The sequence below is a fragment of the Solanum tuberosum genome, unplaced genomic scaffold (assembly GCF_000226075.1).
Source record: "Solanum tuberosum cultivar DM 1-3 516 R44 unplaced genomic scaffold, SolTub_3.0 scf00399, whole genome shotgun sequence".
NCBI classification, from domain to species: Eukaryota; Viridiplantae; Streptophyta; class Magnoliopsida; order Solanales; family Solanaceae; genus Solanum; species Solanum tuberosum.
Window position 1 is genome coordinate 179,913 of NW_006239335.1, and position 24,420 is coordinate 204,332.

Genomic DNA, 24,420 nt, shown 5'->3' on the forward strand with positions numbered 1-24,420 from the left:
ATTTGAGTAGCTGGTATATAAGATTGGATGACATCACCACAAGATATTAAGTGATGTTTTAATCAAGGGAGTATAATATGTGTTGCACTCTTTTTTCCTTGACTGAGGTTTTGTCCCACTGAATTTTTTTGGTATGATTTTTAATAAGGCAACAAATAATGCATATTAAAAGATGTGTACTCTTTTTCCTTCACTAGAATTTTCCCCACATGGTTTTTCCTAGTAAGGTTTTAACAAGACACATTATCTATAGACATCCAAGGTAGAGTGTTATAAATCCATTGAATAGTGGATTGTCCATTTAGTTTATTCATGAACTAACATTCATGTATGTGTGTTCCTAAGGTGATATAAACCTTTTTGGGATAACAATGTATCTATTAATTTGGCACTTTTCATGGTGGCCTTTGAAGCGATTTCTTTACTTATAAATAGAGATATCATTCTCCATGTAATGTATGACACACTTGAAGAAGAAGAAATATCTTTTCCTTCATCTACTTATCTTGTTTTCTTTTCTTTATAGTTATATTTTCTGAGCTTGATTTTATAACAATAATAAAAATAATTTTTATTTTTTTAACTAATAACAAATTTATAAAACGGTTAGTCACTTCGTGTGAAATACGGATTAAAAGGATTATGTTGCTACAGGTCGTAAATACTTTTCAAATATTGAACAATTTAAATTAATTCTCCCTTAATGTTAAACGCAATATATTGTTAGATTTCTTAAAAGTAAAATGCTGTGAGTAAGGAGTTAAATACTGAGAACAGGAAGTAGAGCTTATTTTACGGAATGATTCGCGCAGGTATAAAAACTTAGGAAAAAGAAAAACTAGTCTTGTTTGTACGAATGTGTGTAAGAATAAAATAAAATAAAATAAAAAATAAAATGGAACTTTCCCCAAACTGAAAAAAAAGAAGAAGAAAACAAAAATTCAAAAAAAAGAAGAAGAAGAAGTAGTCGACGAGAGCCGGCATCGGAATTCAGAAATTGCACCAAACAATCACACGTTGATTTCCCCTCCATTATCTACATTTTCCGGCAGCGATCGGGCCCTCCCGACTAGTAAAGTTGTGATTTTTCTTCAAATAAGAAAAAAATGGAGTCAATGACTGAGCTATGTGATTTAATCGCACAAAACCCAGCTCAATTCGTGGATAAACTAGCATGGATATGTGGTAGATGCCCTCCTCCTGAAGCTCTACTTGTTGGATCTCCTAGGGTTTCCAGGTCTCAACTCAATGCCATACTCGCTGTTGCACGATTTCTCTCTAAATGCCCTAATCATTCTGATGAAATGCCCAAATCAATCCTTCTTGCTTTCTATCGTTCAATTCCTTCATCTTTTAACCCATCTTTTTGGCCACAATCTTTTACAAACGACACTATTCTTTCCTTTTTCCGTGAATTCTTGGAATATATCTGTAAAGCATCTGAATTATCTCCAGAATTTTCTACTGACGTTGCTAGATTCACAGGGGATATTCTTATATCAGCTTTAGGTAATCCCAATGGAGATTTCGGAGTTTCAAAGGCTGTTTTGAAAGCAATGTGTTATCATTTCCCTCCTATTCCTCCTGATGATGCCAACAAATTGGTTTTAGCTCTGCTTGAGCAGTTTGACAATTTTGTACCACAAGAGCTCGCAACTTCCTCTCATAGTTCACCAATGAGTATGAGCAATGTAGATTTATTACCTGCAAGTAGTGGGTACAGTGATGGAGGAGGAGATGCTGCCGAGAAACGAGCTATTGCCTCATTCGAAGAGGAGCACATCGATAGGATTGAGAAACAAGAAATAGCATTGAAATTGATAGGAAATGTCCTGGAAAAAGTCTCTATTGATGCCAATCTATTGGAAAGTGTCAGAGGTATTGTAAAGCAGCAATTTCAGTCAATGGTAACATTCTTAAAGGTAAACCATCAAGATATTGCTTTTATTCTGTTACAGTTGTGTGGCTATTTTTTCTGTTTAGGATAGAAGTTGTAAGGGTAGTCCAGGAGAAGCATGATTTAATTGCACTTTATTCTGTTAAATCTGTGGTATCGTTCTTTGGAAGAAAAGATGAAAATGTTACTGAAAAGGGTGGTCTACTTGGTTGACTGGCAGATAAGGAAGCGTGACTGGTCCGAACAAGGGCAGTCACTGAAAGTTAGGATCAACGCCAAGCTTGCTGCTTATCAAGCAGCAGCCAGGTTGCAGATTAAAGCCCTCGCTTCCCTTGATTTGGATGGAAAATCATCAAAAAAATTGTTGCAGGGAGCTCTTGCTTCATTGATAGGGGCTGCAGAGGCCTGTTTATTTTCAGTTTGGCGAAAGTGGAGAGCATGTGAAGAGCTGTTCAGCTCCTTGCTTTCTGGAATTTCTCATGCCGCTGTTGCTCGTGATGGTCAGATGCTTCGGGTGCTGCTCATTCGGTTTAAGTCTCTTGTGTTGGCGACTTGTGCTCAGGTACAATATTTGGTTTACGTTAGGTGTGCTGATAAGAGAATCTAGCATAACTTGATTATGGTGTTTTTATACCACAGACAGACACTTGGGGCAGCAACCAGGGGCCCATGTTTGAAAGTGTGTTGAAGACAAGTTGTGAGATAATTCAATTTGGATGGAACAAGGATCGATCTCCTGTGGACACCTTTATAATGGGATTTCCTATTTGTGAAAGGAATGGTTATGATGAAGAGGTTAGTTTTATCTTGCCGTTTACCTAGAAGTTTGAGTAACCTGCACACGCTAATCATTAACTAGTGGAAAGGGAGAATGGATGTTTGTTGATGAATTAAGAGGTACTAAACACTACTTGCTGTCTGGAGTCACTAGGTATAATGATTTCCAAGCTAAAATCACTTATTGTTTGCTCTGCTTGTAGCAAATGGAATCAATTCTGGATGGTAGAAGGTGGTTTACCTATCATTTGATGTGGTATAAATAATTTCTCTTGTTTCTTCTGATATGTATCCCAAACATTACATTCGGGGATGTCTGTTGCCCCTGGATATGGTAAAAATTAGTGAATTTTGATGGAGTAACAGTTAGAGATTTCACTTAGAAATTGTATACAGAGCTTTTTACGACATCTATTTGTTGTCTATTCTTTTCTCTATACTGGTCATTGTGTTGGTTGTTATTTTTGTCTATGGAACTACTGTAGGGTCCATATTGTGGTATTAGATCCCAGAATGAAATGATGTGGATTGTGAAGTTAAGAAGTAGTTTACTCATTTGGAAGGAACATATATTTTTCCTTTATCGTTACTCTAGAAGTATTTCCCAACAATTTGTATTATGTGGCTAAATCTGCCTGCACCAAAAAGATAACAAAAAATAGACCCATAATTAAGGTGAATTACATCTTCCTTTTTGCCTTAAAAATCTATTCTTTCTAGCCAAACTTCACCATATGACAGCTGAAACAGTTTTTAAAGAGTGTCTTACGCCATGATTACACTATTATGCTGGACATATTTGGATAAGCACATTGATTACTATGGATAGTAACTTTCTAGCCCTTTTATTTGTTCTTTTTAGTTTTATTTATGTGCCTGACTCACATTGATAGTCCACAAAAGAAGAATCTGCCATCTATTTCTTCCTCTCTTTTTAATTTGATAGGTAAAGTAAGAATCTTGTGGCAGTAAAACCAGCAACACGAGGGTGTAAGAATATACGCAAACTATGCGCAAAGCAGGCTAAGCTTGAAAAAAGTTGGAAAAACTCTTATCAAAACATCTACTTTTTTTTTTTTGATGACCGTGTTGTCCGGCCCAGCTTTCGCTCACCTCGATTAATTCCATGGGATACCTACCACCTCCCACCAACAACAGGTACTAGGTAACTCTTTCGACCAAGGCAAGGACAGATGGGAAGAATCACCTAGTGTTTTTCTCTGTTGGGATTTGTTGGGATTTGAACTTGAGACCTCATGGCTCTCAACCATTTCATTGACCACTAGGCCACACCCTTCATGCACATCTTTCCATTTACAACAAGGCTAACAACTCTAAGCATTTGTATTTCAAACTATTTATGTCTTGAGCTTTCTCTTCCAAACATCTTCTATTTTTGTCCTCCCATAATACCTGAAGCAAATAAATGGCAACATACTCCAGTAACTTTGACATCCTTTTGCTGATCACTAATAAAGAGGATATTTGTCTGAAGCAGATATTAACCACACCACTCCAAAGATACTGAGAAATAAGCCCCACATCTGAAATGCAAATGTGATAGTGCATGAAGAGATGACCTGTTGTCTCCACTTCATTCCCGCTCATATGACATCTGCTACAGAAGTTAAGACCCCTGTAGGTTCTTGTGAATCACATTGCATTATTGTCAGCCTCCAAGTCCTTTTCCATGGGAACTTATCTTTGTTGCTTGAAGTAGCAAACTTCTGTAGCAATTGTTACAGAGAACATAACATTACTGCTATAAAACCAAATTATTTTATCAGGTTCCTCAGATAGCTCCACAGTACATTCTGGGCAACCAGGCAGTTGTAACATCCTTTGAACCTCCCAACCGTTGCAGTCTCTTCTGAACCTTATATTCCTACTGTCTCACCTTTGCATTGCTCTAAGGTAGCATCGGCATCTTAATCAAATCTAAAAATGTCTGGAAATTTGTCCTTAAAGGGCGTGAATCCCATCTATGTTTTGTGCCAAAAATATATTCATCTTCCATTACCCACCTTTAACTTGCACTTTAAGAGAATGCATCCCATTGATTCCTTATGGCTTTCAAACCCCAATCCATGGGAGCCACAACTTAAGTGTGCCTAGTGTTTAGTTTACCAATTTTAGCTGATACAACTTTCATCCATTGAGCGCCTTCATGATTAAACCTCCATAGGATTTAAAACAATAGACTTTCATACTGCATGCATCCATAGATTCCTTATGCTTAGACCTCCATCTTTGGTAAGAGTAGCTGCTTCCAAGTCTTTCTTTGGTGTCATAGGGAAGTAAAACAATTAGAATGTTGGGAGAGCATCTAGCACACTATAATTAATACCATTCTCCCTCTCACTCTCCCTCTAAAATTTGCTGGAAGTTGATAATTTCATGTCCACTTCTCCATGTAGATAACTTGGAGTAATGAAGACACTTTTGACTGTAATTAAGTCAGGGATTATACTGATGTTCTATAATCTTTTTAAAAAGATCAGGGATTATGTCATTGAATATGTGTCAGTATCTTCGATTTATGTGTGAAGACTTCTACAGTTCACGTGATCTTACAGTTAAAAGAAAACTAATTCGTCCATCTTTCTCCCTGTTTTTTTTTTTACTCCAGTGGATTCTAGCTTCCTTGTGACCCAACTCCAGAGTCTATTTTCCTTGAGTTCTGCTTCAATTACTGACAATTTGAACTTTTGTCTATTATCCTGGAATTACAAACTCACCATTTAAAAAAAAAAAAACGTATTATTCTGGAACTGAGACTATGTTATCAAGTTTGTGAGTTAAAGATTAGTCTGTGAACTTTTCTTTTATCTGAGATATGGTTGTTTTAAGCCTAAGATTACTGAAGGGGACAATTGTTGTGTTTCATCCTCTCTACCCTCCCTGCGCGAATCTTTCTCTAGTTCCGATTATATAAAATAAGGGCCTGTTTGGATTGACTTAAAAGATGGTTAAACCTACTTTTAAGTCATTTTAGTTTTTTTGAGAGTGTTTGGCAAAGTTAAAATAAAGTTAAAAATGTCTTAAAATAAGTTAAAAACCAAAAGTAGGACCTTCCCTACTTTTTATTTTTTGACTTAAAAACTCTTTTATTAAGCCAATCCAAACGGGCTCTTAATGCACTCTTTCACATTGCAAGGACAAAACTTTTGGCATTTCATGTCTTCGTGATTTTCATAAAAAAGAAAGTCTTGTGTAATTGAATCTGCTTTGTTAATTTTTTTTAATTTTCCCATAGGCTCCCAAAAGGAAAGGATTTTGGGAACTGAAAGTGTTGCTTGTTGTTCCATGTAAGTGTTGTAGTTTACTTTTTGATAAAAGAAGTTGAGGAAGGTCTTCATCTTTTTTTTTTTGAACTTCGTAAGGTTGTATTATATCACAAAACAGTACATGGGTTGTATTGAAACCTTATATACAAAAGCCCCAAATTCTTACTGCTCTATGGCTAAATTGAGTATAAAACATCAATTATAGAGACAGTATCATTTGAGTATAACTGATTACACCAAAAAACATAATAGCAAAATGCAGTTGAGCTTCACTTTCTGCACACCGTTTTCTATGCTCTCAAAACACCTAGAGTTCCTCTCTTTCCATATTGCCCACCATATTGAAGCAGGGATAAGTCTCCATCTGCCTCTGCTTTTGCCAGTACTCCTGCTTCCTCCCAGCTCTTTAAAGCCTCAGAAACTTTCCCAGGCATAGTCCAGGAGATGCCTTTGTGACTCAAAAAAATCCTCCATAATTGTTGAGTGTACTTGCAGTGTAGAAACAGATGATTCACATTCTCTAAAGTCTCTCCACAGAGAAAGCATCTAGAGCATAAGGTTATCCCTCTCTTCATGACATTGTCTTGAGTAAGAGCTGCTTCCTTGGCCAACAACCAGACAAAGCAAGATACTTTGTAGGGTATTCTGCTTTTCCAAATTTGTTCCATGGCCAATTTTAATTTGTTGGTTTGTCTGATCCATTAGCTTATAAGCTCTATTATCTTTATATACTCCTCTATTGTTTCCTGTCCACTATAGAACATCCTTGTCCACCATAGAACATCCTTCCCTGTTTGAAGTCCATTGAAAGGTTCCACTGTGTTAGAAAATCGGCTACTCTCTGAACCTCCCAGTCATTTTAGATGTCTTCTGAAGTTGAAGTTCCACCCCTGTAGGGTGTCCATAAATCTGCTATAAACCCTTGCTGAAATGTAACTAAGTTGTAAACATCAGGAAATAACTCTTCCAAGTTGCCTTTCTCATTCCAATTATCCTTCCAAAAACATAGTCTTTCTCCCATCAAAAACTTTCACCTTTGAGTTGTTCTTCACTTCATCCCATAGATTACTAATGGACCTCCAAAGGCTGACTCCATAAGGAGTAGTCACCTCTTTGGTCATCCATTTGTCTGGTATATATTTAGCCTCAAAATCACCCTTTCCCACAACAGTTGGTTACCATTTGCATACTTCCATAACCATTTCATTTGAAGAGCTTTACTTTGCAAGTTTAGGTTCTTAATCCCCAGACCACCATTTTTCTTCCCAGTTATCACTGATTTCCACTTTACCAAGTGAAATCCTTTCTTTTCCTTATTGCCCTGCCACAAAAATTTCCTTCTAATACTGTCCAGCCTCTTGGTGACCCCTGGTGGGATAGGAAAAAGGGACATCATGTAAGTTGGAAGAGCATCAAGTACTGAATTGATTAGTGTCAATCTTCCACCCATAGACAAGTATTGTGTTTTCCACCTGGCTAGTTTTTTTTCACACTTCTCGATCACATTGTTCCATATATCTATGGACATAGATTTGGCTCCTAAAGGTAATCCCAAGTATGTAGTTGGCAGAGTGCCAACTTCACCTCCAAGGATTGTTGCTAACCAACTCATGTTGTTGACTACATTAATAGGGTTCATTAAACTCTTTCTCCAGTTAATATGTAGACCAGAGACCCCTTCAAACAGGACCAAAATCAGTCTTAAGTGCTTTAGTTGATCTTCCTCAGCATCACAAAAAATAAGTGTGTCATCTGCATATTGTAGATGTGTCACTTCCAGACTGTCAATCCCTTCTCTAGCCACTTCAAAACCCTTTATCCAACCTCATAATTTGGCTGTCTTGATCATGTTATTCAGTCCTTCCATAGCAATTAGGAACAGAAAAGGTGACAGAGGGTCACCTTGCCTGAGTCCTCTATATGATTGGAAGAATCCTGTTGGAGAACCATTAACTAGAACTGAAAATCAGACTGCTGAAATACATTGCTCCATCCACTTAAACCACTTTTGCCCAAAACCCATCATTTCTAATACCTTCATAAGGTATCTCCAATTAACGTGGTCATAAACTTTCTCTATGTCCAACTTACAGAGAATGCGTGGCTTCTTCTTCTTAACTCTGGAATCAACAGCTTCATTGGCAATCAAGACTGCATCCATAATTTGTCTCCCTTTGAAAGGTCTTCATCTTAATCGTAAGTCTGTTTTTTTTTTGGTTTGAACCTTAATCATTAAGATATTAGGCCTCATTTGTTTTCCTTAAATTTAAATGTCTAAATTTGAATGCACATATGAATGCTTACGATGTTGTATCTAGATCTGAGCACCGAATGATTAAGAGTATTTTTTTTTATGACAAGGGAAACCCGCAGCCGCTACCCTTTGGGTGCACACAGGGTAAAACCCTCTCTCCTATGCAATAGCTCGCAAACCACACATGAGAGGTAACCCGCACTAGGCAAGCCCGGTCTGACGTGCTCGACCCAGAAGGCAAACCCCTTGCTTTCGCTGGCAAGGGGTTTCAAACTTAAGACCTCCAACATGGAAGTCCCAAGCCCAAATCACTGGCCCATCCCGAAGGGTGAATGATTAAGAGTATTTGTTTTTCAACATCGGAATGTGGACAATTTATTTATGGGATAATAACATCAAATAACCATTCGGTCAATTTGATTACCGAAAAATGGTCAATTTCTTCTCGACCTTCATTGTCATCGTTGCTGTTGTCTCTTCTTCCGGTTCTTCTTCTTCTTCCAATTCTTTCTTTCAGTTCTTTCTCTTCTTCTTCTTTTTAAAAAATTGATCCATCGCAAACATGACTCGAAACATCAAGAGGATTTAATATCTAAATGTTGGAACTGTTTAGAGGTGATTCGTGATTGAGATTGAATAGTATGTGTATATTTTATGTATACTTAGTGTATATTTCATGTATAGTTAAGCTATATTAAGCTTTTTGAGTGTATTATAATGTATATTCAATGTATAACTCATGTATAGGTAAGCTACATTGTATAGTCAGTATATACTTTCATTGACTTTTGGCAAGCTATACTGTATGGTCATTGTATATTTTCAATGATTTTTGGCTATCTTTTATGTAAGTAAAACATGACTATATTTGTTGTAAACTAATTACTTTACTGTATGTATTTGAAACTACCCCTTTATTTTTTTTGTAAACATAAAAATATATGATTCAAATAAAAAAGTAATTAAATATGAGAAAAATATAAATTTGATAAAATAAAATCACTATTTGATAAAAAGAATTTAAAACATTTATGTTCGCTAAAAATGTTAGAAATGGTTTGTATTGTGGTGGTGGTAATGGTTGCTTTTAGTGGCTAGTAATGGTGGTAGAGTTGGTTGGTGTTGTAGTGATGGTGAAGTTGGTTGATATTAGTAGTTGGCGGTATTAATAGTGGTGATTGAAGCATGTGTAGTGGTTGACAATGTGTTGATGGTAGTTGGTACTGGTGCTAGTTATAATAGTGGAGGTGGTTAGTAGTAGGGATTGACCGCAATAGTGGTAGTGGCTGACAGTGATGGTGGTGTAGGTGGCGATGGTGGTGGTGGTGACAATGGAAAATAATTATAATGATGGAAGTGGTAGGTGTGGTAGTGACTAACAATAGTAGTTGTCAACGCTGATGGTTGCCAATGCTGGTTGTCCTGGCAAAGGTGGTTGGGCGACAATAGCATGTTTGACAATGGTGGTAGTGAATAAACAATGATGAAAGGTGATAGGTTTGGTAGCGACCGACAATAGTAGTTGATAACGATGATGTTGCAGTGGTGCTTGTGATGATATAAGTGATTGGTGGTTGGCGACAGTAATGATAGTGAAGGTTATGATGGTAGAGGTGGTTAGTGGTGGTGGCGGCTAGCGATTGTGGATAGAGTGTGGTGTTGAAAAGTATCCACACAAATATGCCTCATAGTGATATCAAAACTTTGTTCAAGATCTTAATGATTAAGACTTAATCAGACCAAATAAGTGTTTAAATCTAATAAAAACAAATGCACTTAATGGCCTTGGGTTTGAACCATTCAAATTCAGGTCTCCATTAAGTGCAAACAAATGTGGCCTTAACCATTAAGCTTTTTTTAAATTTTAATGTTACAACCACTTAATGAGTTTGAATAGATCTGAATAATCAATTTTTTTAACAAAGTCTTAAAATTATTGATATGTCTATTCACGGATTTTTACAAAAATGGCAGTGCACCAATTCAATCTATTCATCATTATTGCCATCCCCCACCATTATCAACTAGTGCCACTGTCGTACACCATTATCAACTAGTGCCACTGTCGTACACCATTATCAACTAGTGCCACTGTCGTACACCATTATCAACTAGTGCCACTGTCGTACACCATTATCAACTAGTGCCACTGTCGTACACCATTATCAACTAGTGCCACTGTCGTACACCATTATCAACTAGTGCCACTGTCGTACACCATTATCAACTAGTGCCACTGTCGTACACCATTATCAACTAGTGCCACTGTCGTACACCATTATCAACTAGTGCCACTGTCGTACACCATTATCAACTAGTGCCACTGTCGTACACCATTATCAACTAGTGCCACTGTCGTACACCATTATCAACTAGTGCCACTGTCGTACACCATTATCAACTAGTGCCACTGTCGTACACCATTATCAACTAGTGCCACTGTCGTACACCATTATCAACTAGTGCCACTGTCGTACACCATTATCAACTAGTGCCACTGTCGTACACCATTATCAACTAGTGCCACTGTCGTACACCATTATCAACTAGTGCCACTGTCGTACACCATTATCAACTAGTGCCACTGTCGTACACCATTATCAACTAGTGCCACTGTCGTACACCATTATCAACTAGTGCCACTGTCGTACACCATTATCAATTAGTACCACCTACAACTATCATCTTTAGCCACAACCACCACTGTTACCAACTACTACAATCAACTGTCACCACCACTAGCCACTATTTAAAAGCATCACCATCAACCACCTTGTTACAGTTTCCTGTTATGGATCTAGTTATGGGATGTTGGAAGGCAAAATTAGAGTTAATGTAAAGTGTATTAGGAGTCTTTTAAAACACTGGAGAGATGTTGGGTATAGAAGTAAGCAAACATTACCAACTAGTGAAACATTTTGAAGCCGTTCGGGCCTAGGACAGAGCGGACAATATCACTAGAGGGTTGGGCCGTTACAAATGTACCAGAGCCACTCCTATGTTAGCCTTGTCGATGTAGGCCAGAGTTCAACTGGGTTTAGGCAACTCCCGGTAAGGCGGGGTAAACCTCAGTGCTGAGTCTAGGAGAATCCCATTCGGTGGGGCAAAATTCAGCGAGGACGTTGAGATTTTCTTTTTCGACCTATGGTGCTGGTTCGTTAAGAGAGAACCTACAATCTATTGAGTTAAAGACTCAAAAGCTAGATTATTTTCAGTTTAGATTTCATGCAATGACCTAAGTTTTAAATATAGTACTTTCCAGATAACTACCCCTAGAAACTAGGACATGACTTCCTAACAATACTGGAGTGAGAAATTGCAAACTCCATCAAATAAATAACTACTACTAGAATGAGAAACTACAAATAACTACTAGAAAGAAATAACTACAAGTAATTACTACTGTTAACCAATGGGAGACTAACAAGTGATAACATTACTCCCCTCCTTCAAATTGCCCCTGTCCTCAAGCGCTAAGTATGGAAAGTATTATTATTTTCCTCTTTTTCAACAACTTCTTCCTCATCGTATATAGAGTTAATCCAAAATAATTTCTTGCATTGATGTCCTTGAGTGAATGGTTCATCACAGTTGAAACAAAGTCCCTTAAGATGCCTTCCTCCATTTCAAATCTGGTCAGTTTCTTCACAAATTTGGCATGTTGTTGAGGTTAGAATTTGCTGTCTTTCAAGTTTGATATGCAAGCATCTAACAATTGCAAACAAATGGGTTGTTCCTTGGGTTCATAAAGCCGGGATAAACTCATTGATGTAGCCAAATCTAGAGGATTATTCAACTCAACCTCAATTGCTATATAATCAGTAAGACCACTAATATAAAGTTCAATTTTTTGCGACTATGTGAGTGTACCAGCCCACGAAATTAACTGCTTAAACTTTTCTTGGCAATCTGCCACAGACCCGATCTGGCGTAACTTAGTTAATTCTCCCAATTTCTGGCTTCTGATTGGTGGCCCAAAATGAAGTTGCAACGACGTTTGAATTCATCCCAAGATAGTTGAGGCATATCTGTCTCTAGTTGAAGAAACCAAAGTTGTGCATTGCCCTCCAAATGAAAAGAAGGAAGTTTAACCTTTTATTCTTTTGACGTTTGTTGGTGTCGAAATAAGTGTTCACATCTGTTCAACCATCCCAAAGGGTCTCTGCCACTCTAGTTTTACCCTTCCAGTCACGATTCTGATTGGTGTGTTCAGTTGGATCAGAATCGATCTTTGAATTTGCTAAATCCTTTGTGAGTGCATCCACGCGAGCATTTGTTGCTCCCTGGCTAAATTGGCTGCACATTCTTCTTGGAGCAAGTTCAACAATTGTGTTAGTTGATGTTAAATTTGGTCTCCCATAACTCCCGGCTTTGATACCAAGTTGTTACGGTTCCTTGTTATGGATCTAGTTATGGGACTTTGCAAAACAAAATCAAAGTTAATGTAGAGTGTATTAGGAGCTGGAAAGAGGTTTTTTTTTCGACCTATAAGGTTGTTTTGTTAAGAGAGAAACTGCAATATCTTGAGTTAAAGTACTCAAAACTAGATGATTTTCTGCTTAGATTCATGCAGTAAACTGAGAGTTTTAAATACAGTACAAGATAACTACCCCTAGAAACTAGGACATGGCTTCCTAACATTACTGGAATGAGTAACTGCAAACTACTACAAAGAAATAGCTACTACTAGAATGAGAAACTCAAATAACTACTAGAAAGAAATTATTACTACTGTTAACCATTGGGAGACTAAGGAGTGATAACACACCAATATCACACCAATCACCACCATCACTCACCACTATATATCATTGTCAGCATTCACCACCACCAGTAGCTATTACCATTATCCACTACAATTATCAACCACCACCACCAACTACCACCATCAACCATATTGGTAGCCCGGTGTTATCTAAAGCAAAAAGCACCAAAATGCTCTAAGGTCCTTGGGTGCTGCAAGCGCAAGCAAAGCGTTTGCTTAAATGAAAAAGGTGCAAATGGAGAAGAAGTACAAATATGTATGTGTAGTCCAAGATTAATAAGCAAAAACATGAATAATAAATATACTACAAAGAATTGATTTTTTTTTTATGACAAAGTGAAATTATAATTGTTCACATCTTCAGGATTGCTCCATTGGATATGAAAAGCATGCTGTAGATTCTTGATGACGACACTGAAATACCCATAAAGTGACACAAACACTCAACATGTTTTGTGCCTTGCTTTAGGGCTTAAGCACACCTTTGACAACATTGTATTAGCCACCATCACCACTAGGTAATACCCGCAACCACCACCATCACTAATCGACATCCACAACCACCACACTAGCCATCGCCACCACCACCAACCATATGATTTTTTTAAAAATATTTTGTTAATATAGTAGAATATTTATTTAGTATTTTATTAATTTTTTTTAAATTAATTTTTGAATAAATACAAGTTTATACATTCAGATATTGAAAACATATCTTAATTATCTGGTGTTTGGATCTATCATCTTAATACAACATGTTAATATTCAAATGTGTATTTAAATTCAAATATCTAAATCTTAATGTCCATTTTAATATTCAGATGTGTTCGAATTCAGACGTCTTAATCTAAAACAAATGAGGTCTTAGTGTAATTATCAAGAAAAAAAATCGAAGTTAGTTTTCCTTTGACTTGAGAATGTTTTTGGCTCTTTTTCTTGACATTTTCAGATGATAAGTAACGGAATCTAATACTTCAATAGCTTATATGCATCCATTTAGATTTAAGTTTTTGTTCTTATCCAGTGTTAAGGTTACAAAACCTATGGCTCAAGTACAGGTTTGGAATATTTGAGTTTCTCAATTAGAGGTTTGAAATCCACAGCTTGATGATCCAATGCATGCTTGTGCCAGTAGACAAACATCTTTCTGGTTGGCCTGTGACAAAGTAGATGCTTATATATTTATTCCCTTAACAATCAAAAATTATTTTCTCAATTTCATCTCTTTTTCAAATGCTTTATCTTCATGAAATATCTCTACGAACGAAAGTGGGGGAATCTCAGAGAATATGGTCACAGCCACCTAAGAGGCTTATATGTATTTTGTCTCTTCTCGGGAACATATTGCTTAATTCTTCTAGTGTTTCTTTATTATCTCCTTTTTTTTTTAATGTTGTCTGCAAATGCTCACATTTCCAGGTAGAGAGAGAGAACCACACAGCTCCTTCCCTGCAGTTAAACGTTATAAGGTTACTAGCTGATCTAAATTCTTCAGTTAAGAGGCCTGAAGTTGTGGATATGATATTGCCGAAATTCATTGAAAGCTTAGAGGAGCGTGATGCGTCGATACCAGGCTTATTGAGACTCCGAGTATGAGGCTCTCTTTTCATCACAAACATAGTGCACTTGTATCTCTACTTCATTTGTTCAAGTTTTGAAAGTCATTTCCCCGAACTGAGCTATTGAACTACTTTCTGAGTCACATGTTTTTGTTGAGTTGCTGCAGCTTCTTGATGCTGTTGCTCGTATGGCAAGTTTAGGTTTTGAGAAGTCCTATCGTGAAGCTATTGTTCTGATGACAAGGAGTTACTTAAGTAAGCTTGCTGCTGTTGGCTCAGCTGAAAGTAATACCGCAGCTCCAGAGGCCACAACAGAACGCGTTGAGGTGAGCACGTGATGCTTTTATCATATTATATCATTACTTCTCCCTGATAATCTGTTATTGGTCTACTGCTCACATGTTCAATCACATTCTAGACACTTCCAGCAGGATTTCTTCTGATTGCCAAACACTTGACTACTCCTAAGTTGCGTACAGACTACCGTCAGCGCTTGCTATCCCTGTGCTCTGATGTGGGCTTGGCTGCAGAGTCAAAAAGTGGAAAGTAGGCCTTTCTAATATTGGCTGAGAATGTGCTTTACTGGACTGTTTTTGGAGAAACTCAGGGACAATGTATTTTGCAGGAGTGGAGCTGATTTTCTTGGGCCTCTCCTTCCTGCCGTGGCTGAGATATGTTCAGATTTCGATCCTACTGTAGATGTTGAACCTTCACTCTTGAAGTTGTTTCGAAACTTGTGGTTCTATATTGCTCTCTTTGGGTTAGCTCCTCCATTACAGAGCCATCATGCCATGACAAAGTCAGTATCGACTACTCTAAACAGCGTCGGCAGCATGGGAGCAATTGCACTTCAAGCAGTGAGTGGTCCATACATGTGGAGTGCTGATTGGTCCTCCGCTGTCCAACGCATTTCTCAAGGAACCCCACCACTAGTAAGTTTAGTTTTGATTTAAAAGTTCAGTCTCTGAGCAAAGTTTGTGGTCCATCTTCTCCTAGAATGTTTAGTTCTTATGTTGAAATTGCTGCACCTTGTTGCAACTATTGTAGGTCAACCTTGAGAAACAAGCTGGAAACATGTTTAAGATGTCGCACCTATTTGTGCATTCTTAAGTCACGTGTGCCACTTAGTAAAATTTCATTCCAACTTAGTAGTTTAGTGGTTTTTCTATTAATTCCCTCTTGCTCATAAAGCTCTAATATTTTGCTTTTTTACTCCGTCTTCCTTGATTAAGAAGAGGTTCGTTTTGAAAAAATGGCTACATCAGAACACTGGGAACAACATCAATTCAAAACTAGTTGAGGTCGTCTATTTAATCCTCTATGTCCATATTGCTATTTTCGGATCATTTCGTTCCAATATTGATAGATAAATTTTCTAATTCAGGCAAATTCAAGGTTTTCTAAGTATACACTCCATCGATCTTTTCATGACCCATAGTTTATGCCAAGATAGCTCACACAACTCTTACTATTTCGTTTGTTTTTTTAATCGTAACCAAGGGACTCTGTCTAATTGTTTGACATTTTTTCACTTCTTAATATAACATTGAATACTTTGTTAGTCTTGGTATTCCAGCTTTCTCGAGGCACTTCCAAACCTCTATAGGGATACCATCTGGGTTTATCACATGCTTTTCTAATTCTCATATTTTTTGTGCATCCTTCTCTCCAGCACGTCTAATTTTATAAATGTTGATACGTTCTTAGAAAAAAAAAACCTAAATCATGAAATGAAGTCTTATATGAGCATGCCTTGTGAATTATGTTCATCAAGTTCTCATAATGGAAGTTATCGATATGGCTCTATTTTGTTTGATGTAAAATGTTGCAGGTTTTTTCATGCTAGTTGATGTTAAGTAGGTTTCACTCTGAAGTAGAGTTCCTAAATGGTGAAGTATAGTACAATATAGTGAAGATGATATAATTCTTAAAGAATGGAAAGCCACAAGACATATTCGTGTTTAGTGATTCTCACAAAAGGTATAACTGTGCTTTTGCTTGAATAATTCTTTGGGCTTGCGTTGCCTACTGCATTGATCAACTTGCCCAAATTCAGAATTTGGTGACATAAGCAGTTTAGACTTATTTGTTTTTGGTCATGTTGATCGACTGGCAAAAACTGAAATATTGTGCATTTTAACTTCCAAATCAAAATATGAATATCACATGCCTGAAGGTACATATTTATCCCATTTGTTGACATTCTCCTTGGTCTTAGTAATCTGAGAACGGTGGGGTGAAAAGTGGAGAAGAAAGAGACTAGAATGGTTATTTGAGTTGTTTGTGCTATCTATTTCAAGGGAGTATGGTTTATCCTACTCATAAGTCATAACTTCAATATTAATAGGTCCATCAGTGTGTGGTTAATATATCTTGTTTCATGAAAAAATTTAATTAATTTAACTGAATATTTTATACAACGTGCTGTTTACCAGGTTGTGAGCTCCGTGAAATGGCTTGAAGATGAGTTGGAACTTAATGCTCTTCATAACCCAGGTAGTCGGCGTGGTAGTGGCAATGAGAAAGCTGCCATTAGCCAAAGAACTGCTCTTTGTGCTGCTCTAGGAGGGCGCATGGAAGTTTCAGCAATGAGCACAATTTCAGGTTTGTTGTTCTTCCCTTATGTTCAGTTTGAGAAGGAAATCTTCTTAATGATTTAGTTGTTATGGAGATATTTGTTGCTTTGGGTACAGATGATGATTGAGATGTTTCTAGGCCTCAAGAGATATTTTTTCTTTGGCCTCTACAGGTGTCAAGTCAACGTATCTACTTGCAGTTGCATATCTGGAGATCATACGATTTAGTAGTAACGGTGGGATCCTCAATGTGGGCCCTAGCTCAACAGCTTCTAGAAGTGCCTTCAGCTGTGCCTTCGAATACTTGAAAAGTCCTGGTCTTACACAAGCTGTCTCTCAGTGCTTGACAGCAATTGTTCACAGGGCTTTTGAAACAGCAGTAGGATGGCTGGTATTTTAACTTTCTTCAACAGTCTATTCATAAATGAAAGATTGGCAGACTAGTTCATTTTTTCTGAAATTTTCATAGTTCTTGGATAAAGGTAACTATATAATGCGATAGAAGGATACCACATATGGAAGTAAATTAAAAAAAACAGAATGCATGAATTTATCACAGATAATTTATAAAACCAAATGAAAAAATGCATTGCATGACCTATAAAAAAAACAATAGAACTGTCTACATTTTCAGAGTATAATAGGTATTTGTACTTGTTAGAATCCTAGAAATATTCTATAGCATATGTGTAAATATATATATATATATTTTTTTTTTTGATGAAGTAGCATATGTGTAAATATATATATATATATTTTTTTTTTTGATGAAGTAGCATATGTGTAAATATATATATATATATTTTTTTTTTTGATGAAGTAGCATATGTGTAAATATATATATATATATTTTTTTTTTTGATGAAGTAGCATATGTGTAAATATATATATATATATTTTTTTTTTTGATGAAGTAGCATATGTGTAAATATATATATATATATTTTTTTTTTTGATGAAGTAGCATATGTGTAAATATATATATATATATATTTTTTTTTGATGAAGTAGCATATGTGTAAATATATATATATATATATTTTTTTTTGATGAAGTAGCATATGTGTAAATATATATATATATATATTTTTTTTTGATGAAGTAGCATATGTGTAAATATATATATATATATATTTTTTTTTGATGAAGTAGCATATGTGTAAATATATATATATATATATTTTTTTTTGATGAAGTAGCATATGTGTAAATATATATATATATATATTTTTTTTTGATGAAGTAGCATATGTGTAAATATATATATATATATATTTTTTTTTGATGAAGTAGCATATGTGTAAATATATTGGTAGCTTGATTTACTCCTAGCTTGATTAGGTATTGATTTGTATTGATTAGGTATGATTTGCTTTCCTCTTTAGGACATGTATACTTAGCTATTTAAACCCTAATAGCTCGTGGGAATAATCAAGCTGAGTTCTCTCTCAAACTCTTGTTTGTAGTGGTGGTGGTGATGGTTGGTGCTAGTGGCTAAGTAATGGTTGTGGTGATAGTTGTGCTGTTGGAGGTGGTTGGTGTTGTAGTGACTGGTACAATAGTGATGGTTAATAGTGGTGGTTGCAGTGTTGATAAAAGCAAAAGGCGCAAAAATGCTCTAAGGCCTGTTGGGGCTTTAAGTGCAAAGCACAATTTGTGGGCTTTAGTGGGATAAAACGAAAAGAGAGAAGTAAAATACAAATTTATAGATTTAGTCCAAGACTTGCAATTAGAAGCATGAATGACAAATATGAACAAAGAAACTGATTTTTTTTTACATAAAGTGAAATATCAATTGTTTAGTGTCGCCTCTTAAGATGAGGCTCATTGGCTAGGAAAAGTATTAAGTAGATTAGAACCTTGATGACGACACTGAAGCGTACATTAAGCGAGGGGAAGCGCTGAACACATTTTGAGCCTCGCTTCAGGGCTTAAAAGTGCGCTTTAAGCACACCTTTGACAACACTGGGTGGTGGTGATTGTGATGGTGGAGTTGGTTGATGTTAGTCGTTGACAGTTGGTGGCGGTGGCCGAAGAATGTGGGATGATTGATGATGGTGTTGGTGGTAGTTGGTGGTGTCGGCCAAAGAGTCTGGAAGATGACCCCCCTTGTATTTTTGGGTGTGTTTGAACAGAAAGAAATCACAGATGCTTTAATGTAATATCAACTCCAAATCACTCCCTTAAGGCTAGATGTCTTTGTGTCTTTTTAGTTGGATTAACCAATCTTATGTAAATTTCTTGGATAATATTTTAGACTTTGTTAGCTCTGTGATCTTATCATAGCCTGTAATGTATTGGAGCTGACTCTGTTTTTGTACTTGTTAGCTTTTTTACTTTTTAGCATCTTCTTCATGCCATCAGTGACATCTCTTACTTGGCCTCTGTCAGTCTAGATCTTCAGAGGATTGTGAGGAGGTTCATTGTAGAAAATAGGAATAGGGGGCTTCCTTTGTGCATGATGCAATTTTGTGTCTGTACTCACTTAGAGCATTTTAACATTTCTTTAAGCGGTAGACACATTTTTTGAAACTGTCATGGACAAAGTTCGTCACAGTTGGAAATCAACAACTATATCGTATACCTTCTTAGTGGGTTTTTTTCAGTAATGGAAAAGCTAATGGAGATGATAGTTTTTGAAACAAACATAAGTTGCTGATCCTCTTCTTTTGCATTTCCCTTCCCATTTCTCCTTTTTTTTGTTTTTTTTTTTACATAAAGGTCATATGATCCCAATAACTTGCTGCAGGAGGATCGGATGTCTGAGACTGGACCTGAAGCAGAGTATAGGGAATCTACATTGTCCACTCATGCCAGTTTTCTTGTAAAGAATTTGTCTCAAAGGGATGAGCATATACGAGATATCTCAGTTAACTTGTTGAATCAATTAAGAGATTGCTTTCCTCAGGTGTCGTTTCGCTGCTTGTATCAAGTATCAAGTTTGTCAACTTTGCTTCTTGCCATTGCTTGATGCTAACGTTTGAATGATTTATTGGCTTGCAGATTTTGTGGAATTCTTCTTGTCTAGATTCACTGTTGCTTTCGGTGCAGAATGATCCACCTTCTTCTGTAGTCAATGATCCAGCTTGTGTTGCTACTATCCGCTCTTTGTACCAAAAGACTGTCCGCGAATGGATAATTGTTTCACTTTCACAGGCTCCTTGTACTAGTCAGGGGCTTCTTCAGGTTTGTTATTCATCCGTTTCAGTTTCATGAAAATGCTGTGTAACTCTTTTTCCTCTCATTACATGTGTAAGTATGCTCGTATGTCTATGATCATTCACTTGTGTACATTGTCTTGCTAAGGGATTGATGTACTTTTCTTAGAGTGCAAAATGAACATTTGGGTCTTTCTCTTCTATGATACAGGTAGACAAAATATATTTTGTTGGAAAAACATTACTAGTCCTTAAATTTGTGAAATATTTGTCTTCTTTACATAGGAGTAAATATTGGTGGAGATGGTACGTTAGCTTATGTGGTAACTAGAGTTTATAGTTTAGGTACCTTTTTGCATCTGAATTTGCGTGGTTCTTGCTGATGTTTTACTTGCCTTTACCCTTCTTTCTTATCGTATTATATTTTCTATTGCATATACTATTAGCTAATCTGTCTTTCCGTACTTCAGGAAAAGCTTTGTAAAGCAAACACTTGGCAAAAATCACAGCCTACAGCAGAAGTTGTTTCTCTCTTATCCGAGATTAAAATTGGTACTGGTAAAAATGATTGTTGGACAGGAACAAAACCAGCAAATATTCCTGCTGTTATGGCTGCAGCAGCTGCAGCATCTGGAGCAAAATTAAAATTGACAGAGGCATTTAATTTAGAGGTGCTCAGTACTGGTATGATCAGTGCAACTGCAAAATGCAATCATGCTGGAGAAATTGCTGGAATGAGAAGGTTATATGAGACTATTGGCAGCCTTGATCGTCCAGCGGTTGGTTCGGGTGATACGAAGGAAAATATGCAGCAAAAACCTGAGTCCTTTTCTGAGGTTTTACTTACAAAGTTTGTCCGACTGCTTCAGAAGTTTGTTAATGTTGCAGAAAAAGGGGGAGAAGTGGATAAGTCAGCATTCCATGAAACTTGTTCTCAAGCAACTGCTTTGCTTCTGTCTGATCTGGTATAAATCTGATTTCTACCATTCTTTGCTTTGTTAGGCTGGGAAGAGACATTCTCTTTTCCCTGGTTCAATTTTGTTTTTTGTATTCATGTTACTGAATTTGCTATTGTCCACAGGGTTCGGGTTCTAAATCAAATGTAGAAAGCTTTTCACAACTTTTACGTCTTCTTTGCTGGTGCCCAGCTTATATATTGACATCTGATGCCATGGAGACTGGTGTATTTATTTGGACATGGTTGGTTTCAGCTGCTCCTCAATTGTGTTCTCTGGTACTTGCTGAGCTTGTTGATGCATGGTTGTGGACAGTCGACACAAAGCGAGGGATTTTTGCATCCGAGCTTAGGTGTTCTGGGCCTGCTGCTAAGTTAAGGCCTCACCTGGTTTCCGGGGAGCCGGAAGCACCGCCTGAGAAGGATCCCGTTGAACAAATATTGGCCCACAGACTATGGCTTGGATTTTTCATTGATCGGTTTGAGGTGATTATGAGGGGTTAATGCTTTCACTCCCTTAGCTGTCCCCCTAAAAAACCAAATGCGATAATCAAACATATGCCGGTGTATTGTCCACCCAAAATAGTTAGGTTTGAGATGATGTTATTGATCCATCATTTTTTGCAAATTAATAGATGAATGTGTCAATATGTTGTTTTTCTTCTATTCTGATACTTAAGTAGTAGGGCATACAACTTAAAATCTTTCTTATTTCATTTTACTTTAGTCTCTATAACTTTTACCAAGTGTCGACTTGTACTTGCAAAGGAAGCCCCTCATTCGTTTCCTTTCACACCAATTTCCTTCAATAAAAATGTTTCTGTGTAGTAATCTAGGTGAGTATTTGATTTGTTGAATGCTTGCGGTGTCTGGATTAGTTTGAATATGGTGATACTGTGGTAGATCTACTACTATAATCTTTGCTACTACCTTGATCACAGTTGATATGCTGATGTTCTCTATTCCTTTTGGGCTTCCCATATTTGCTCTTGCCTTGTTGGGCCACTCCTTTTCCAGGGTGTCAATTGTTGTCTACGTAACATTGTTTAAACCACATCTACAGATAAACAAACATCACACAGTGTTTGTGAAAAATGCAGTCTGTTCTCTTGATAATATTGCTAAAAGTTTTCAATTGATCTAGTGCCCTTATTATTGTTTCAGCCCTTTTGTTTTCGTATTGTATTTTAAAAAAATGTTCAAGTTGTAGCTTTCTTTTGTCTTGAAAAACTTATTTTTGCAGGTTGTTCGACATGATAGTGTTCCACAGCTTTTGCTTTTAGGGCGGTTGTTGCAAGGAACCACCAAACTACCTTGGAATTTTTCTTCACACCCAGCTGCCACTGGCACATTTTTCACCCTTATGCTACTTGGGCTGAAGTTCTGCTCATGCAAGTCACAGGGTAATCTGCGAAACCTTAGGGCTGGGCTTCAGCTTCTGGAAGACAGGATATATCGGTAAAGTCGATTTATTGACTTGCATTTAATTGGACTAGTATGTTTCCCTACATTATGAATACAGACATGAAAACAAGTAATGGAAGGTCCTTGCTCATCATCTCGGACCTATAGCTTGCTAGTTGATATTGAGATGCACACCAAGACATTTTGTATTTATTTTTGTATGTTTATCTCAATAGATTCAATATGTTACATCAGACTAGACAATTGTTGACTTTGCTGATGCATTTGAACATTTGGGTTATGTTCAATTGCAGGGCATCATTGGGGTGGTTTGCGCACCAACCTGAGTGGTATGACATGAACAAAAACTTTGCCCTGAGTGAGGCGCAGTCTGTTTCTATGTTTGTCCATCATCTTTTGAATGAGCAATTAGATACTCCCCAACTTGATTCGAGAGGACGGGCACTCGAAAATGGAAGCTCTTTGAATGATGTGGTGAGATAATCATAAACAAGGCGCTGGAACTTCTGTTCTTACATCATTTGAGAAACTTTTTGCGTCTAAAATATATTTTTGGCGTGGGGCAGTTTCTGTTCTCTGCAAATTAATTGTTTTCTGGCTCTTGTGCTCTTTTTTGAACTTACTGATGGTCACAGAGAGATCAATACCATCCTGTTTGGGGCCAAATGGAGAGCTATGCTGTTGGAAGGGAAAAGCGGAAGCAGTTGCTTCTGATGTTGTGCCAACATGAAGCTGACAGACTTGATGTTTGGGCACAACCCACTGTCAAGTAATGCATGATGATTGCTTATTGTGTTTCTCCCTGTTTTAATTTCTTTTGATGTGGTTGTCATTATTGATATTAATAATTTTTCCAACATCAGGGAAACCACTTCACGTCTTAAAATCAGCTCTGATAAATGGGTCGATTTTGCGCGAACCGCCTTTTCTGTGGATCCTCGGATAGCTCTGTGTCTGGCTGCAAGGTTTCCAACAAATAATCATCTGAAGGCTGAAGTGACTCAGTTGGTGCAAGTATGTCTTTCCTTCCCACTTTTTATTTCCTTATTTTTTTTTTATTGAACCTTGAATGGATGTGCCTGAAATGAAACATGATTTAAGAGAAAACACAGAATACTTGAAACAGAAGTGACATATGAAGTCGACTTTAGGATGATGAAGATTGCGTTATTTCTCTATTTTCTTGAATTTTATATGCGAAAGAATCTAAAAAATAAGGGGATATGTGAATCATACTACAAACATTCTTGAGTAACTTTTGCGTTATAACTAGTTTCAGTCATATGGTTGCTGTTCTTTGTAACAAAGTCTTTGACCAGGAAATAGAAAGATTTCCCTTATGAATTATTCTAATTACTAGTAAAATTACCCGCGCTTCGCGCGGGGATTTAATATCATGGAATTTATAAAATAATACTTAAAATCTAACAGTTATTAAAACTAAAACACTACATTATCTTACATACAAGATTACGTAGTAACAAACATTAACAATGTAAAGGAAAATGTAATATATTACATCTTATCATTTATACTTAATAACATAAGCATAAATAAATGACTATAAAAATACATACCAGGATCTTTAACATAAGCAATGGTGTCAGTGAGCCACTCAACAGGATCGAAGTACACAAATATTTATTTAATTGTGAAGAAGAAGAAGAAGAGGTTTAGAATTTTTGTTGTTTTAAAATGAAAGGAAATCCCTCTATTTATAGGCAACAAATAGTAGTGTGAACAAATGTTTATTGTGCCTTATCGGAA

General features: G+C 36.7%; 1 protein-coding gene across 1 annotated transcript in view; it reads left to right on the forward strand.

Moving 5' to 3' along the window:
• The first annotated feature begins 893 nt into the window (after positions 1-893).
• Positions 894-24,420, forward strand: part of LOC102594185 (phosphatidylinositol 4-kinase alpha 1) — a 46,302-nt gene continuing 22,775 nt past the window's right edge. Inside the window, exons 1-17 of the mRNA XM_006362653.2 lie at positions 894-1,922; positions 2,118-2,459; positions 2,537-2,692; positions 14,400-14,570; positions 14,707-14,865; positions 14,958-15,085; positions 15,165-15,471; positions 16,975-17,143; positions 17,289-17,506; positions 19,865-20,023; positions 20,119-20,301; positions 20,744-21,238; positions 21,355-21,714; positions 22,472-22,686; positions 22,947-23,127; positions 23,289-23,422; positions 23,517-23,667. Of these exons, the coding sequence (XP_006362715.1) occupies positions 1,107-1,922; positions 2,118-2,459; positions 2,537-2,692; positions 14,400-14,570; positions 14,707-14,865; positions 14,958-15,085; positions 15,165-15,471; positions 16,975-17,143; positions 17,289-17,506; positions 19,865-20,023; positions 20,119-20,301; positions 20,744-21,238; positions 21,355-21,714; positions 22,472-22,686; positions 22,947-23,127; positions 23,289-23,422; positions 23,517-23,667 (4,344 nt within the window). The 5' untranslated portion in view covers positions 894-1,106. The remainder of the gene's footprint in view (positions 1,923-2,117; positions 2,460-2,536; positions 2,693-14,399; positions 14,571-14,706; positions 14,866-14,957; positions 15,086-15,164; positions 15,472-16,974; positions 17,144-17,288; positions 17,507-19,864; positions 20,024-20,118; positions 20,302-20,743; positions 21,239-21,354; positions 21,715-22,471; positions 22,687-22,946; positions 23,128-23,288; positions 23,423-23,516; positions 23,668-24,420) is intronic.